We start from the raw sequence: 18020 nt of genomic DNA on the forward strand, positions 1-18020 counted from the left end.
TTATCCCTTATCTTTATGAGATAGAGAGGTTGTTTTTGATTGATTCTCAATCCAATACTGTTAAAAGCAAAAAGTTTCACTGTTGATGGTTAATGGGATGGGCGGACGACTTGAACAATCCTCCTCCCTTTTAGCTAGCTTTTAGTGTGTGAGTTAGGGTCAGTATCGATTCCCAGTCAATGCAACATGTCACTCAACATTATCGACTCCTTAAAATATTATGACAATAATAAAGCAACATCACTTCATATCATATCCTCAATCCCTAATGCATTCAACCTGCATCCATTTTCCTAATCTTATCATATGGTTTATTATACTGCTCAATCATTTAAATAAGGATGCACTTTGCAACAATTTTTTAAAATTTCATGTCATCACGTGGACTTGCACAGTTTCACTTGTGGCTTATATGGATGACGATCCTCCTCTATTTTATACAAGTGCTATTCTGAATCACAGCAGATGTCACCCATATCATCACAACACCAACTTACCCTGAGACAACAAGCACTAGCACAGATGCTTTTACCTAAACTACAAACTTAATGCTCCAAACACACGGTAAAGCATATCCGATGACATATAGTATAATACAAGCACGACTAATACAATCAGAGACCACCATGAAAATTAGGACAATCGAAGATCAACATGAAAGGCGATGTTGTAAATATACAGATCAGTTGATTCAAACTGGTCTGTTAAAGGAGAAAAAGAAAAATAATATAAGTTGTTTACAAGGTGTGTACTAAAAGATTTTGGTTTTGGAGTCTAGTGAAAGAGTATGTAATTACAACTATAGTGGTAGAAATGATTAGTGTACACGCAGCTACTATATACTATACAGTATGAAGGGGTATATATTTTGTCCAATACAATGATCAAATGGTGTTGATTTGTTTAGAATATGTACCGGCGAACATAATCCACTCGAGTTGGATGCTTGAGCTTCATGAGAGCCTTCACTTCATGCTTCCGTACCATCTCTCTCGAAATATTTAGGTTACCCGCAATTTCTCCCAATGTTCTATCACCTTTGCCATCAAGTCCATATCTTTGTCTGATTACTAGACTCTCCTTGGGCTTAAGAGAATCAAGCTGTCAACGGAGAAACATGATGATGTAAAATTAATGATTCAGAAATCCTGAACGCCTCATAATTTAACAAACTGAAACTTATAAACTTGAAATGATTTTCATTTACAGCAACACATATCTTAAGATTCAAGATTAGCTCAGCAAATCTACTCATACAATCATACTGTCCTTTCAATGCCACAAGTTTCCATTGCTAATCTTTCAAGTGATATTACCATCTGATTCTCTGCTTTGAAAGCCAGATGACTTCATATGAAGGCCTCCGACAAAAGAGATGCCAGTTTCAATGATAGGCTTTTATCACCAAAGCTTAGATAATCCCAGGGATGGAAAATGGACAGTTTAGGCTGAATTTGAGAGGGTCAAGATGGGCGAACTCAATAAAAAAAAACCTTATCCACCCCCGCCCAAAGTCTACTTGGGGTAGGATGGGTTTGACATGCTTGGGCTAAACAATGTGTTATAACTCAAACCTCCCTATTTGACAACTTCTGTTCGTGTTTTTAGATCTCAATAAACTTTCTTGCCCAAATATTCACAAACCAGTGTTCATAATTATTACTCCATAATATAAAAAGTGATGAATCTCTCTAATTTTATAACCATAAATAAATATGTGATATTTCATAAATCAGGCAAGTGATATTACTTCACTCTTACAGTTTTCCTTTTCCCCATATATGTGCAAGTTAGACAACCAAGATCTCCTAAAAAGAAAATCTGTCACTTTATATTATAAATAAGAACAAAATTATGTGTTTTCGAGTGTTGAAGATATATATTCAGTCACCGAGGATATTCAAATGTTATTTTGAGAAAATTGTCAATTTTCATGGCGTCAAAAGCAAAACTGATACAACTTATAAGATTGTGCATTCTTCCAAAATTACTCTTCTGATATCATTTTCAACATTAAATGAGAAGATGCCATAATTTGGACAACGATGGAAGTGATATAAAGTATAGTAATATTTTGGTTAAGTCATTGTTCACTTTATCTCTGTATGTTCCAATAGTTATAAATAAATAATATCCTCATTTCAATTTAATGTCTCTTTCCAGAATACCGAGCCTCTAGATGTCGCTCCATTGTTTCACCACAGTTTTATGGATTGTCTTCCACATTTAGCTTAATGGAGCTCTTACCATGAAGGAACTTGTGTTTTTTCTTCAACTAGGAACACTACAGACTACGTGGAACCTAAGTTTTTTTTTCCTTCCTCACTCTGTCTTTTTCTAAGTTCCATAATGATCTCATTACAAAGACATTTATGGGTTTCGTCGTTTGATAAATTCTCAACATGAATTATTTCATCTGACAACTCTAAGTAGGGATACATCATTACACTATTTAATTGCAATTCTATTATTTATATGCTTTAAATTTGGGTGTATCCTTTAAATATACCCTTCATAGCTCTAGACAATAAGCCAATAACCATATTTAAAGTGTTATGAAATTTGAAAGGTACCATATCCAGAGGTATGGTCGCACTATTTCAATAAGAAGCAAAGCTCTTAACCAGAGAAGCAATTTCAAAACCAAATATAGAGGCAAAGAGGAAAACACATTACCACATCATCAAGAGCAAGCCTGAGTAGAGCTGGCTGCTTCCTCTTATCCCCATCAACGCCATCTACGTCAGTTATTCCATTGATGAGTTCTTCTTGGGTTGTCTTGTTTCTGGCGTGGAGAGAGAAGATAGGTTTAGATACTTTCATCACTTCATGGTATCTCTCAGGGGAAAATCCAACTCTTTTAATTATTTCATCATCTGTTGGTATCCTCTGGAGCTCAAACAGCAACTCCAACTTGGCCTTCTGGATTTCCACTCTGATCTGAATCAAAAAAAAGAATATCAATTTTTTTTGCACTGACTATTTGCTAATTACGAGCATATGTCCCAGAAATTTCCTTGAAGAGAAGAATACTCCTAACGGACTCACAAAAGAAATTACAGCTACTTAAAGGATTTTCCATTTTAATCTAATACAAATTCCTTTAGTTGGAAGCCAAGAAACGATTTTATTTACCAAGTGAAATTGTCTCATAAATAGAGAACATTTTTTCTTTTCACCAAATGAAGCAATTGCTTGGCTTCCACAGACAGTGAAGAAATTGGTTCTTTGATGGGTGAACAGTGAAATGAAGAACACTGGCTGATAGAAGAAAGAAAACATACAGATTCAAGCCCGAACGGAACTTTGGTGAAGCTTGAGGTTGTCATAGAACGTATTATGGCATGCCTTATCCAAAAAAGACCATATGTTGATAGCCTAAATTTCCTATTAGGTTCAAATCGGTCAATAGCTGTGATTAGACCCTTAACTCCTGCCTGACAGAGGTCTTGGAATCTTGACGCATTTGCAAAATCTTGAAAATATTTGTTCATCACAAACAAAACAAGACGTAGATTGTGCTGCAAACAAACAAGACTGCAAAGGTGAGTTATTTAAAAAGCTAAAACTCATCTAACATCTGGATGCATACAAAAATTAGATGACAGGAAGAGCGTGGGGTATTTCAAGTTACACTAGCATTGTTGGCTTCATTTCCCCTCTCAGGGTCATAGGCTCGAGATCAATATTTCAGAATTTCAAGTATACAAGACACTCAAAAGAAAATACAGAAGATAATTAAGTGTGCTTTATAACATGCATAACTTGCACATATTACTGTTTGTAAGCAGTGCATGGGAAGATTGACCAGTTTCAATGATATAATAAACTAAAACAGATCACATCAGGATCGCTTGACGCAGATTATAAAACTAGAAACAAGTTTACTTTTGCTTGAGGCATAAATTGAACTTCTAAGGTGCACAGCAAGAAGGTCTTACAAGTAAAAGAAAGAAAGTACCTTAATCAGCTTATTTCTAGCAGCTCGACCAGCTTCCAGCTTTTTCCGTAGTTCAGAGGCATCTATATTTGTTGCCTCAGCCACTTCACCATCAGTTGGTTCTCTCCCCAAATCATTTTGCAAGTTTTCTTTAACTTGAAGGATTGCCTAAATAACAACAATTGACTCTCAATCGTAAATTAAAACAATAGCAACACTAAAATCCAATGATAAACACATGCAATCCACAAACTTCCTTTCACATTTACACTTTTTCCAGTTAACAATAAATTGTTTGTACCTTCATAGGTTGCATCAACTTGAAGAGCCACGTATGCTCAGATGATGGAAGCACTGGAGGGATCTTCATTTTCTTCCAGTCTAAGCTCGCTAAGTCGGTAGCACCTGAATATTCTCTGACAAGCTTATCAATTTTTTCATCTTCGGTGTCCTCTTTAAGTTTTCTTCTTTCGGATGAAGCAAGCATTTTACCTTCTTTATTCTTTAGTAGAGCAATCCTCTGGTCAAGATTCAACCTCTTTGACTTCTTTCTACGATTCTTGACCACATTATCAACAACTTCTTTCTTCGCTTCCTCGTCACTTTCTACAATCCTCTTCCTCGTCCTTGGCCTTCTCTTCACCAAATGATCCTTAACTTCTGTATTGGGGCTAGCAGTTTCCAGACTGCGCTTGTAGATACTTTCAAGTTTGGCAGCAGCTTCACTGTAGTCTAATTCTAACGTACTTGGAGGGGCTTCGATTGTAACAGCATGCACTCTCTCAGTACGCTTAGTTACTCGTCTTGACCTTTTTTCATTTTCTTTAGATGTTTCAATAGGCAAGGATATGGACTCCTTAGGTGAAACTAAAGTTGTATTCTTCGTTTTATCTTTTTTAAACGATACAATTACTGGCCTTTTAAGCGGACATAAACGAGCCGAAAACCTTGAGCTCAATCCTAATGGACTTCGAGATGCAGAGCTTGAAACAGTCACAACTCCCATGCCAAGTTGTGTTATCAAAATTTTACTCAATGTTCGGAAAAGCTTCACTATTCCCCCTGTCGAATCCAATATACATGCATTATAATATGTATAATAGATTTAACTCAAACGAAAGACAAAAAAGGAAATTCTCTAGGGCATGTACTATTTTCTTTTTTTTTCTGTTTGTTTCTTGAAGAAGCTTCAGTATGAACAATCAACATAGAGTATCAAAGTTCATTAGTTGAGAATTCCGCAGCTATTTGCAAAAAAAGGCATGATAAATGAATGCGTCATTTAACTTGGCTTCAGCTGGCATCTATACTTTCTAACTTTAGATGTGCACGAGTACACTTCTTACACTCGCATAAAGTTGAACAAGTGAACACATGCATCCTACATGACACGATGAATGTTTGCAATTCTGAGATTATGTTAACTGAATATCATAATCAAGTTCAATTTCGAGAATCACACTACTATACAATCACAATCATCTTATTTTTCTAAAATAAATTCTATTTTCTCATTTTCCAACCTACAAAAGATCGGAATACTATGAAATTGAAGATGCCCCGTTCAATCAAATCGGAAACTAATCTCTTAACTCAAAACCAAACAACAACAACGACGCCGGAAGGAGGTAAAATCAAAACTATTTAACAAACTTACGCAATTACAGCACTCATAAATCAGAAAACAATATATCGCACCTGAAACGGAGTTTTAATTGATCCCGGCGACGACGAAGATTCCTGTAGCGAAACTGATCAGAGCAGAATTTTTTTTATTTTTTCTCAACAAAATAAAAATAAAAATGATCGCAGTGGAAAGTTGAGAGGCTCATAAAGTGTGTGTGGGTAGTTAATAAGAAAATATATTTTTCTAAATAACAAATTTCGGTGTCCACAAGCTCTTTTCTCCGACTATCCAACGGTTAGGATTTGTAGTTTAAAAGATCGACGGTCAGAATTTTTGATCCACGTGGATACAAGTGTAGAAAGTGATGACGTGGACAGTGGTGAAAGAGCATACGTGGCATGTTGAGAGTGGAAGGAGAGATATTTTTAGAGTGTATATGGATGTGGTTAATGACACGACGTATTATTTTTTTCTTGTTTATAAAAAAAATGTTTAGTGGGACCCATTGATGAAGTGGTGTGGAGAATCTTACGTTGCTTATTGTGTGCCATTTGAATTACTAATATATTTTTCTAATTTATGTTTAAAAAAGGGTTTTATTAATTGTCTACCTCATAATATTCACAGCTGGTGAATCTTGACCATTACTAGTATTATTTGAATTATAACGTCGTTTAGTAAGATGTATTAAAATTAGTTTTATATAGTGTTTGATTTATTATGTTTAAAAGAAAATATGTATAATTTTTTTTATCTATGAAAATATTCTCTATAAGATAAATTTACTTGTTTATTAGTAGTGGGTTATTGGATTAACCAATAGCATATATTAGTACGTAGTTTAGAAAGTTAGAAACGGTAAAATGTAAAAACTCTTGAGATAAATCATAAAACTTTTAGAATCAAGTCTTTTTCAAAGAGGGCCAATTTGAACATTGGAAATTTTCATGCCCTTTGAATATTGGAAAGGTTCCCATATTGTTGAATGATGAATGTACTTATATGCACATGGCTTAGTATAATACTAATAAATAAATAAATCCATTTGATTTGAATCTGTTGATGTGAACCAAATAGGGCCAATTTCAACCGTCACTTTGCATGCATTTTTGTTAGTTGATTTCTTGATTAACCGATAAATCCATTTATAATAGTTTGAATTTGGAGGCGGAGCTAGGTAGAAGTTCGTGGTTCAGACGAATTCAATAGTCAGGAGCGGAGGCAGCATATAATGAAGGGGTTCATCTGCGAAAAATATCACTATTTATATATGATTAAAATTATTTTTAAGATATGTATAATAGATGTCAAACTCTTTTTCACTAGTTCGTATGTTTACTTCTCAGATTTTGAACCCCCTCATAGCCAGTAGCTTTTCTTATACACCATATATTTGTACAAGAAAATTAAGTACAATAACTTGTAAATCTCTAACAAAATTGATCGACACCTCAATGATACAGAAGCGAAAAGAAAATTAGAACCTACAAACGCTTAATACTGGATCGGCCTCTGCAATTTGTTAATAATTTTAAGTTTCGAATTAACTGATATCTTATTAGTAAGGCTAAATATATATATAGTATATTTAAAACATCAACCACTGATAATCTTAACTATTAAACGCAAAATAATCGAATTGTTCTATAAGCACTCATGATAACTTCTAACATAAGCTCTTGTCTTGTTTTCATGCTCCTAATCAAGCTCATTTTTTCCGTCCCAATTATGCGTTATTTAGACTTGACACAGATAAGTTTAAGAAATGTATCATTTTGGAATTGACTAAAAAGAAAGTAAGTCGTATAAATTTAGACAAGAAAATAATTCATTTTGAGGGTGTGTCATGTGTGTGTGTGAGAATCTCTTGTATATCATGTATATATATGCGTGTGTGAGTATCTTGTATATCATGTATATATTGTGTGTGTATATATATACTAAAAGAAATGATACATTATCACAATGACATTTCCAAGATTAATTTTTGCATATGTTGTACATCGTATATTACCTAAAATTTATTGAAATTAGGTCTTAGACCTAACTCACACCCCAAAAGCTAGCTCAAAAAGAGGAGGATTGTACAAGCCTTATAAGGAATCCATTCATCTCATTAACCATCGATGTGGGACTTATATCATTCTTTAACAAAATTTCGTTTGACATATTATATTGTGTATCATGCCAAAGCCAAACTACATATGTTTGATGTTGTACCTCTTTGAAATTAGCATAGATGACTGAACTTAAAAGACATTTAAGCTTAAACCCTCATATGTTAAGTCATCTATGCATCAAGTTCAGTATGTAAAATGATTATATCCATTGGACGAATGTAATTTATTACCTACTTTCGAAATAATTGTAATGGTGCAACTTTATGTTTTGCAAGGATTTTTATAAATATAAAAATAAAATTGATGTAATACATGTTATTTTTCAAATTTGATATCCTACAAAAAAGTAGGATTTCAACTTTTCTAAAAATAAATAAATAAAATTTAATTCATAAGTTTATATTTTGTAACGAGATCTATAATTTTCTTTTAAAAAGTTTTAAAAAGAAGACTTATGTTCTACGCAATGATATTATACATACAAAGTGAGATGATTATATATTAAAGAATATCTAATTACAATCACGGTTGTTAATTTATTTGACCGGTACATCTTTTGTAAAATTATGTATATTATAATAAAAGTTATTAATCACAATCATTTATATATAAGAAGAGCATAAAGATGTGTGATTTGTTAATGTTGTGCATTAGGATATCTTAATATCTTATTTATAAACTATGTTTTGCTCGTGATGAAATTTATATTTAAGAAAATACAACTTCTAACATCCAAATTATATATTCAACTAAAATTTTAACTTTAAATTAGTGTATTCTTGAAACTCAGGACAAATATATGTAATTTATGTATATGCAAACTACAAGACCAAATATTAACTTAGAATTAATTTAGTGTTTCTTAGTGCACAAATGAGCAATTAAAAATTGAGGAGAAGGAGTTTTACCTGAAATTTATTAATATTGACTGTGAGTTAAATAGAATGTTCAGAACTATTCGATGAAATTAACACTCTTATTTCTCTATTTAATTACACTGTTTATCTTTTAAATGGATTAATTTTTAATTTTTACTCGTCAAATAATTATTTTTATCCTTATAAACAATCGAACTTATGCATGATAGAACAACTGAAAAATGTGCTGAATTGAAAGGACCAGGTCAATTGAATCCCCATTTTCTTCTTCAACAAAATATAAGAAATGAAAGAGATGTATATATATTGTTAAAAATTCAGTTTTTCTTGCACGGCTAAATATTTTACAATTCAAAACGCACTATCGAAGTCTCAAAACGCGTAATTACTTGAGCGGGTCATATTGAATTATCAATACTCCATCTTCCCTCTCGATCTCAATTACGCGATATTCTTTATTTTTTTGTCTGTCTTAAAAGAAGTATCACTTTTTTTATTTGATAATTATTTAATATCATCTGATTTAGAGTTAGTAAATCTCACTTTATACTTTATTGTGAAGAAAAATCAATTAAAAATAAACATTAAAGTCAGTCTGATAAAAAGAGTTCGGAGCCAAAAGGGCGATTCTTTTTATTTCAAAAAATCAAAACAACACATTTAAAAAAATACGAAAAGGGCAAAATCGCTTCGTCAGGAGCGATTTTCTTTTGACAAAAAAGTAAAAATCGCTGCCTTTTCAACGATTTTCTGGAAAAAAAATAATTCTTTTAAAATCGCTGCTATAGCAGCGTTTTTCTAAAAAAGAATTTTGTTAAAGTTAAATCGCTGCTATAACAGCGATATTGGTTAAGAATTTTTTTTTTAAAAGTGTTGTTATTCTTAGTGTCAGACGAAATCGCTTTGTCAGGAACGATTTTACCCTTTTGATTTTAAGAAAAATTAATGTGCCCTTTTTAAAATTTTTGCTATGACTTAAACTTTGTATCTAATAAAAAGTATCACGTAAATTAACAGATGGAAATATTACTTTACGAGTGGAACATATGTGGACTTTATTTTATTTATTCACTAGAACCAATTATCATATACCATCCTTTTATAATATCGTTTTGGTTTAACCATTCTTTGAACCTATATTTTTTCTCATCATGTACCAACTTGGGAGGATATAATTAACAATTTACTTATTTTTTCTACTTTTTTGAAGGACGTGTGGGTCCATTAATGGAGAAAAAATGAATGAAAAAAGTGCTCTATATTTTTTATAGGGATAATGCCCAAGTACCCCCTCAACCTATGCCCGAAATCTCAGAGACACACTTATACTATACTAAGGTCATATTACCTCCCTAAACTTATTTTATTAATAATTTTTACCCCTTTTTAGCCTACGTGGCACTATCTTGTGGACCCAACGATGGTTGACTTTTTTTTTTCAAACTAGTGCCACGTAGGCTAAAAAGGGGTAGAAAATTACTTATAAAATAAGTTCATGGGGGTAATAGGACCTTAGTATAGTATAAGTGTGTCTCTGGAATTTCGGGCATAGATTGAGGGGGTACTTGTGCATTTTCCCTTTTTTATAATTCTTAATGGTGTATAAATTTGATTTTTTTTTAATTGAAAAACTAACATAACACGAAGTTATAGTCATTTTAAATACGCTGTATTTACAAAAGAACACGAAAGGGCGTTAATTGCAACTATTATAAGTTAGAAAAAGTCATTATAGTATATCAAATGTTTTTTTTAATAGGAAAAGTAAAACTTCTTAATTACACGTATAGCACTTGACAGATTTTATTAATTATTATGAATGTGCACAAATTATAGCTTTGAAATTGGGTTACCAAGATTGTTTTTACCATTAGATAATCAAGTTAAATCAGGTGAACGTACAATTAATTTATGTGTTGTCATTAAATATGTATTTGTAATAGTAATTAATATTTTTTATAAATGTCTCTAAAACTTATAGCGATATTTAATTTAATAACTTAATGTGAATAAATATTTTAATACTTTTGTTAATATATATATATATATATATATATATATATATAGTGTCACTAAAAGTCATTTTTGTCGGCAAACAATGCTATTCCCGATCAATTGTCATGTCCACGTACTAAGGGCCCGTTTGGATGAGCTTAATAAAAGCAGCTTTAAAAAATTACTTTTGAAAGTGCTGAAACTTATTTTTAAAATAAGCAGTTATGCGTTTGGATAAAAGTGCTGAAGTTAAAAAAAAAGTTGTTGATGTGTTTGACAAATAAGTGCTGATAAACAGCCTTTTTAATCAAAATGTCTGAAATACCCTTTAAAGTTGTTAACATAATAAAAGTTAATTAATTTATATTTTACAGCCATAAATAATTATATTTTGCTATTATTCTCATATTTCTTTCTCATCACAAATTATTTATAAGAGGAATATAAACTAATTATAGATTTTAAAAATATATAATTTGAATAGATCAAAGAACGATTTAAGATTTTATTTAAGTTTCATCCATAGGTAATAATAATTGTCTATCATACACATATTTCTTTATTATCACAAATTATTTATAAGAGGAATATAAATTTTTATTTAAGTTATATGTGCAACTTATTTTACATTTTAATAATATATAATTTGAATAGATCACTTGAAAGATTTAAGATTTATTTTATTAAAATTCATTAGTAATAGTAATTGTCTATCATCCACACGTGAAAATGGAAAAATGGAAGAAAGAGATGTTAGGGTTATGTGGGTAATTTGGAGATTGTATAAAAATATTAAGGGCAAAAAGGTAAAAATGTGGTCAACTTAAAACAGCTTATAAGCTAAAAAAAAAAAGCACCCCTACCCCAGCTTTTAACTTTTGGCTTAAAAAAGTTTTTTTTTAACTTAAAATAAGTTATTTTGAGTATTGTCAAACAGCTAAATAAGTCAAAAATCAGATTTTAAGTCAGTTTGACCAGCTTTTAAGCTGAGCCAAACAAGCTCTAACACTTTGTTTTGATCATTGTTACCCATTGTCTCATAATGTATTATATTGTATTGCACTCTATTGTACTATATTGTATGGTAGATACAATGTTTGGCTAGATTGTATTGTTTGTTATTGTTTAATAACATTTTAATTGTTTGGTTTGATGGTATCGTACTTTATTGTATTTTATAAATTTACTAAAATATCTTAATTATTATAGGATAGGAGGTTTGACTAGATTTAAATAATTAAGATAAGTAAACTAGTATTTTAAAATATTATGTAAATATATAATTGGAAAAAGAAATTAAAAAATAATGGGAACACACAAAATTGGTTGTTCCATAAAATAGGGGTTTTCATTGTTACGATACAACGAAATTTAACAATACAATACAATACATTTTAAGTAACAATCAAAGCGAACATTGTAAGTCTAGTAACAATACAATACAATACAATACAATGGATAACAATAATCCGAACATAGTGTAAATAATTTTATTTATCAGATTCATTTTTGTGGTATATAATGAAAAATGATAAAAAGCAATAAATTAAAATTAAAAGACAAAATATAAAATTATTTTATCTTGTATTCTAGTTTTTAAAAACTAATTAATTATATAATAATAATTATTATTTATCTCATTAAATAATATTATAATGTTGAAATAAATTTATTGTTCGACATATATAATAGGATAACTATTTTCATGTCTTTACCTATAGAACCTACTTTGTCCCATAACCGCAAGCCTTTTGTTTTCCATTTTAGTACTCTCGTTTGTTTTTATCTGTCTATTTTAATTAAAATATTTATGTATTATATTTTTAAAAAAATAAATTTACTTTATCACTTTTGATATATCAATTTATTGCACATTTTATCTTTGATGTTATTGATTATAAATTCTTTTAGTTATTTTTCAAAGACTTACGATAAAACATTAATTAATATGATCATTATAGTGATATAACAATCATATATGGCATTTAATCTAGAGACAAGAACACAATTACTCATAGAGTACTCAAACGTACCATGTTTTAACTTTGTTAACCTAAGTACATTTTTCAAATAGTTAATATAATATTAATGTTTTTATGACATATATATAGTTCTATTACTAGTAAACTTGGAGTAGACATGCAGATACATTTTTTCAATTAGAATTATTGAGTCTTAATTAGTGAATGGCATATTCAACGTAAATTATATTCTTAAGTTAATGGTTTTTTGACTACTCAAAATTAATTAAAGAAGAATATAGCAATAATTAAGAATGTGCATAATTAATAAGCACACTATTGAGTCTTAATTAGTGAATGCTATTCAACGTCAATTATATTCTTAAGTGAATGGCTTTTGACTACTCGAAATTAAGTAAAGACGGATTAAAGACCTAAGCAATAATTAAGAATGTGACTAATTAATATACGTAAATAACCATTTAAATATTCTAGTTTATCTTTTTTCTCCTACGAGGTTTATTCAATTAATTCAAATTTATATTCGAAAAATTTAAAAGTAAAGCGCTTAAATTTCATTATATAATTATTTTTTTATAATGTCTAATGAAATGAAATGAATTAATTAGCTCATTTACTACTTAAGGATCAAAGATTGTAAATTTTTTTTATATTAATATAAGGTTATCTTTGACTAGCGCAAGTTTTGGGACAATGTTTAGCAACTTAATTTAAAGTTATTCAAAGCAAATTTTTAAGTCAAATAAAATTGAACTATGAGTCAAAACTAGTAGAAGAAAAAAAGGGAAAATAAATAGCTTGAGTATTGTATTTGCGTATAGGTTAGATATGTATATTTTTTTAATAATCTATCTATATTATTACGTTTGTAAATTTTTGTTGATTGAAAATAAATTATTTCGAAATTAATTATAGTGCTTAAAAGACATAATGTACTACCATTGGGGGTAAATTTTTACTCATAGGAAGACATCACATGGATATTTTTTTTTTCTTATTATAAATAGCTAGTTGGTCCTGTTTTCTTAAAAATTAAATTAAAAGAGCACAACCTGTAAATATATTTTTTTCTTTTTTCAGTCTACTCATTAAAATAAAATAAAATAAAATTGGAGATCTAACTCAAAGTAGAGTCAATAGTCAAAAATATACCTTGAATGGTCAATGCCTACAAAAAAAAACAAAAACAAAAATGAGATGTACTGTTGACTGTTGAGTATGTAGTAATGTTTCTGTTAAAATATTACTACTTTACTAAATTTTATGATGAAACATTATATTATAACTAATTAAAGTAAAAAAGAACGTAACGCCCATGCATGTTGAGTACTTATGGATTCTGAATTTTAGGCTAAATACATAAACAGATCCCTAAATTTGTTGGGTTTTTTCTCTCAGGTATTTCAACTATGTTATTTTTCTATTGATCATTGAACCACACAGAATTTGTTCCTTTAAAACACTGTTGGTTGATTTTGATCGGCTTTTCTATTGTAAATGCCTTCAATTGTGTTCGAATTGTAATAATTTTGATTAAATGAATGAAGACAAACCGTGTTAGCCTCATTTGTTTTCTAATGTGTTAAAATGATTTAAGTAAAACACACTTATTCTTGAACATTTTCACTATCAATTGAACTAATGAGTTGTAGAACAACATATGTATCCTCTATCAATACCCCTCACAGATCTGGTTCCACATCAGACAACGGTGTTTGTTTACACGAAACAAATTATGGAGATTCAATGATTCAATAGGAAAATGACGTAGTTGAGGTACCTGAGAAAAAAACCCCAACAAATTTAGGGATCTGCTTATGTATTTGGCATGAATGTTACAAATGATAACTTATTAAATTTTGAGTAAATTCGTTATATAATTAAGTGAATTTTTTAGTATAATATATTTTATGTACATATCAAAACTTTGACATAAGAAATTTATAAGTTTTTGAAAGTTTTCACATTTGCTGGTAAAATTTTCAAGAAGTTTTTAAAGGGTGAATTAGTAAAATTATCTTTTATTTATGATTTCTTAAGTACTGTGCAAAATAAAAAGTAATCAACTAATATGGAAGAAAGGAAGGAACAAATCATAAGAATTATATTGAGATTCATGTTAGATCATTCATATTTTACGATTATCACGTTTTGATATCTTTTTAATTATAATATTTTTATGTAAAAAAATTTATATTTGAATTAACTTATACTCCTTCTGAAATTATTTGTCATGATTTCTATTTTTAGAATCAAACTATAAAAAATTTGACTAACATTTTAAGATATATTTTTTCATCATATTAATATGCAAAAAAATTGTAATTTATAGTACTTTTTATATAATTTTAGAATATCTATTTTTTTTTGTTTAAAATATCAAAAATTAATTTAACTAATTTACAATTGATCCTATTTCTTTTCCTTTTTTTCTTCACGTCCTTTAAAAATATATTTATTAAAAAGGCCATTTGTTCAATTTATTCTTATTTATTTCACCATATTAATTTATCTTTATATTTTATTGAGTAAGAATAAAAGTGAAAGCTAACCTTTCATTCATTTCAATTTATTCATCCATTTTTCTTTTTAGTCAATTTCTCTTTTTTCTTTAACAACTTCTTAAACACCTAATGACATATTTAAGATCACAAAATTAAAGAATATTTAATAGATTTGACATATATTTATCCTAAGATCATAAAATTCAAAATTCTTTTTACTTTCTTAAATTTCATATTAAGCTAAACGTAAAATCCAAAATATTATAACGTAACGAACGAAATAGTTAACAACGACAAGTAAAACTAAGAGGAACAGTAAACGCGGCAAGAAGGTTCTTTGGTCTTCATTTTTTGTTGATCATTCCATTTTCTCAATATTTTTGACTTCCATTCCCAACTCTAATGTTTATTATTTTGCTCCAAACATTATATTGTCAAAGACCAACTTTTTTTTTCCCCTACCCACCCCCCAACTCCCCATGGGGGTAGATTTTTGAGTTCAAAATCTTAAAATAACAGTTAAATAGACATGTTATTATAAAGTTATTAATTAGTTTGAAATAGTCAGCAATTAGACTTGCTTACTTATACTACAATTCCCTTGACCATAGACTGGTCTAACCAAACTATTCTTCCGTCAAACTTTCTCCATTCCCTTTGTTACTATCAATTTATATTATATATATATATATAATCTCTACTTTACATTCAAAATCACAAATCTTTGTATGGTTAACCAACAACTCTGTCTCTCCCCTGTCTTTGTATTATTTCAAACGTTCGAGTTGATTTCTCAAATGGACAATTACGGAGCTGATAATAACAGTCACGAGATTAATAGACTTGTAGGTCATGAATTAACTCAAGGAAGGGATCTAGTTCAACAGCTTCAACTTCATCTTAATGCTCCTAACTATAATTCATCGTCTTCGTCCGAAAACACTAGGGAATTTTTGCTTCATAATATCCAGTCCAAATTTGATAGGGCGCTGTCCTTGCTACAATGTAACACTATTAACGGAGACAACTCTAATTCATTACTACCACCTTCTAATTCCCCTGCTATTCCGATTATTGGAATGTCTGATTCTCCGCGATCAAGTGAAGATTCTGATCGTGATCTTGAGCCTAAAGAGCATCATGCAACACGCAAGAGGTTTATAATTATCTTTTGTTCTTCTTGTAATTAAACTTTTTTTTCATCGTATGATCACAAAACTTATAATGTTACAGAAAAAGCAGTACACCGCGTTGGATTAAGCAAGTTCATATTCAACCAGGGGCGCCAATTGAAGGGACTCTTGATGATGGTTATAGTTGGAGAAAATATGGACAGAAAGATATTCTTGGTGCTAAACATCCGAGGTAAGCGTACATATTAAGATTAAAACGTTTGAATCTATATGCATTCATGTAGCAATGAGTACTTATATTTTTTGTTTGTTAAATACAGAGGTTATTACAGATGTACACTTCGACATGTCCAAGGTTGTTTGGCTATGAAACAAGTTCAAAGATCCGATGAAGATCCCAACATTTTCGAAGTCACGTATCGAGGAAGGCACACTTGTAATCAAGGTGGTGGTGCTAGTGTCAGTAATGTGAATCCAGCACCACCACCTTTACCTTTGCCTTTAGTAATACATCAAATTCAAGAACCAAACATAGGAAATCACGAACAATATCAACAACTTAATCAAAATTCAAATGAAATTCTCTTGAATTTTCAAAAAAGCCTTAGTATCTCCAAAGACGACTTCAACTTCAAAAATACTCATCATGATCAACCTAACAATGTGCCATATATACCCTCGTTTAATAATTACCCTTCATCGTCGTCCAACGATCATCAAGATTACAACTTTTTGAATAATTCTTCCACAATTCCAAACAACAACTTTGTGGAGAGTTTTCCCCCTTCCTTTAATAACATGTCTACAGGAACTTCTCAGCAAAATGAGGCAGATTACCAATTTAACTCAATGGGATTTGAATCAAACTTCCCATATGATTATCAGAGATTCTCTTAATTCCTAATTAATCTTCTAAGAAAGTAACTTAATTAACTCAAGGTCATGATGAATCAAGGACAATTTTGCAACCAATTTGTTACTAGCTAAGCAAGGCATTAGCACTTTTAATTATTAGATGTTTCAGTTTAACCATTTGCTAATAATTATGATGATAATATTTATTTTTGTTTTCATGTGGTCATCTTTAATTGTTGTAGTCTCTCAATTAATCTTGTATCAAAACCTTTCAAGTTTTGTAACATCTTTTAATCATTTGCAAAGGGTTAAAAGAAACGTCCTTCGTCGATTGAAAAATAGAATAATTTGATTTTAAATGTGTCTTTTATCGTTATTGGAATCGTTCGTATTTGTCCTTCAACTTTATAAAATATAACTAATTTGCCCTCCATTTGGATTTGGTCTCAAATATGCCCTTATAGTTGCAGAACTTCCTCAAATTTGCCTATTAAAACTAACAAAAAAACCACTTTATTTTTCAATCAATCATTTTACTTTAAGGTCGAGTTTGTTTGACTTCTATAAAACGGACGCCTAAACTATGAAAAGTCTTAATTACCCCTCAAACATAGATTTTTGAAACTATTTACTTCCTCTAAATCATGAAAATTCTTAATTATCCCTTTAAACATGTATTTTTGAAACTATTTACCCTCTAATATGCCACATGGCACAAAAATATTGCTTCGTCAATTATATATAACTCACTTTTTTAGTCAATTTCAAAAGAAATAACACATTTCTATATTTAGGGCCCGTTTGGATGGGCTTAATAAAAATAGCTTTAAAAAAGTATTTTTAAAAGTGCTGAAACTTATTTTTAAAATAAGCAGTTATGCTTTTGGATAAAAGTGCTGAAGTTGTTATGTCAAACGTGAAAAAAGAAAAATCGAAGAAAGAAATGTTAGGGTTATATGGGTAATTTGGAGATTGTATAAAAATAT

General features: G+C 29.9%; 2 protein-coding genes across 4 annotated transcripts; one reads left to right on the forward strand and one right to left on the reverse strand.

Moving 5' to 3' along the window:
• Positions 1-649: 649 nt before the first annotated feature.
• LOC107014951 (RNA polymerase sigma factor sigE, chloroplastic/mitochondrial) lies at positions 650-5795 on the reverse strand. 3 transcript variants are annotated; one of them, XM_015215083.2, is made up of 7 exons: positions 5639-5795; positions 4433-5002; positions 4242-4345; positions 3962-4108; positions 3285-3521; positions 2677-2940; positions 650-1101 (listed from the first exon to the last, which is right to left on the reverse strand). In XM_015215083.2, the coding sequence occupies exons 2-7, from the start codon at positions 4944-4946 to the stop codon at positions 904-906; spliced, it is 1464 nt and encodes a 487-aa protein (XP_015070569.1). In that variant the 5' UTR covers positions 4947-5002; positions 5639-5795; the 3' UTR covers positions 650-903. The 3 variants fall into 3 exon arrangements, with proteins under 3 accessions (XP_015070569.1, XP_015070568.1, XP_027771486.1); XM_015215082.2 differs by having other exon boundaries at positions 4242-5002; XM_027915685.1 differs by lacking the exon at positions 3285-3521 and having other exon boundaries at positions 4242-5002.
• A 9979-nt stretch (positions 5796-15774) lies between these two features.
• Positions 15775-17267, forward strand: LOC107014054 (probable WRKY transcription factor 30). The gene is made up of 3 exons (XM_015213921.2): positions 15775-16202; positions 16280-16411; positions 16500-17267. Exons 1-3 carry the CDS (start codon positions 15775-15777, stop codon positions 17074-17076), a joined length of 1137 nt encoding a protein of 378 aa, XP_015069407.2. The 3' UTR covers positions 17077-17267.
• Positions 17268-18020: the final 753 nt, after the last annotated feature.

This window comes from Solanum pennellii, chromosome 3, assembly GCF_001406875.1.
Source record: "Solanum pennellii chromosome 3, SPENNV200".
Lineage (NCBI taxonomy): Eukaryota > Viridiplantae > Streptophyta > Magnoliopsida > Solanales > Solanaceae > Solanum > Solanum pennellii.

Coding starts and splice junctions, on each gene's coding strand:
- LOC107014054 (XM_015213921.2), top strand. CDS start 15,775: ATGGTTAACCAACAACTCTGTCTCTCCCCTGTCTTTGTATTATTTCAA. Junction 16,203..16,279: donor CATCATGCAACACGCAAGAG/GTTTATAATTAT, acceptor ATAATGTTACAG/AAAAAGCAGTACACCGCGTT. Junction 16,412..16,499: donor CTTGGTGCTAAACATCCGAG/GTAAGCGTACAT, acceptor TGTTAAATACAG/AGGTTATTACAGATGTACAC.
- LOC107014951 (XM_015215082.2), bottom strand. CDS start 4,946: ATGGGAGTTGTGACTGTTTCAAGCTCTGCATCTCGAAGTCCATTAGGA. Junction 3,522..3,961: donor CTAGAAATAAGCTGATTAAG/GTACTTTCTTTC, acceptor GTTTGTTTGCAG/CACAATCTACGTCTTGTTTT. Junction 2,941..3,284: donor TTCCGTTCGGGCTTGAATCT/GTATGTTTTCTT, acceptor TTTTTGATTCAG/ATCAGAGTGGAAATCCAGAA.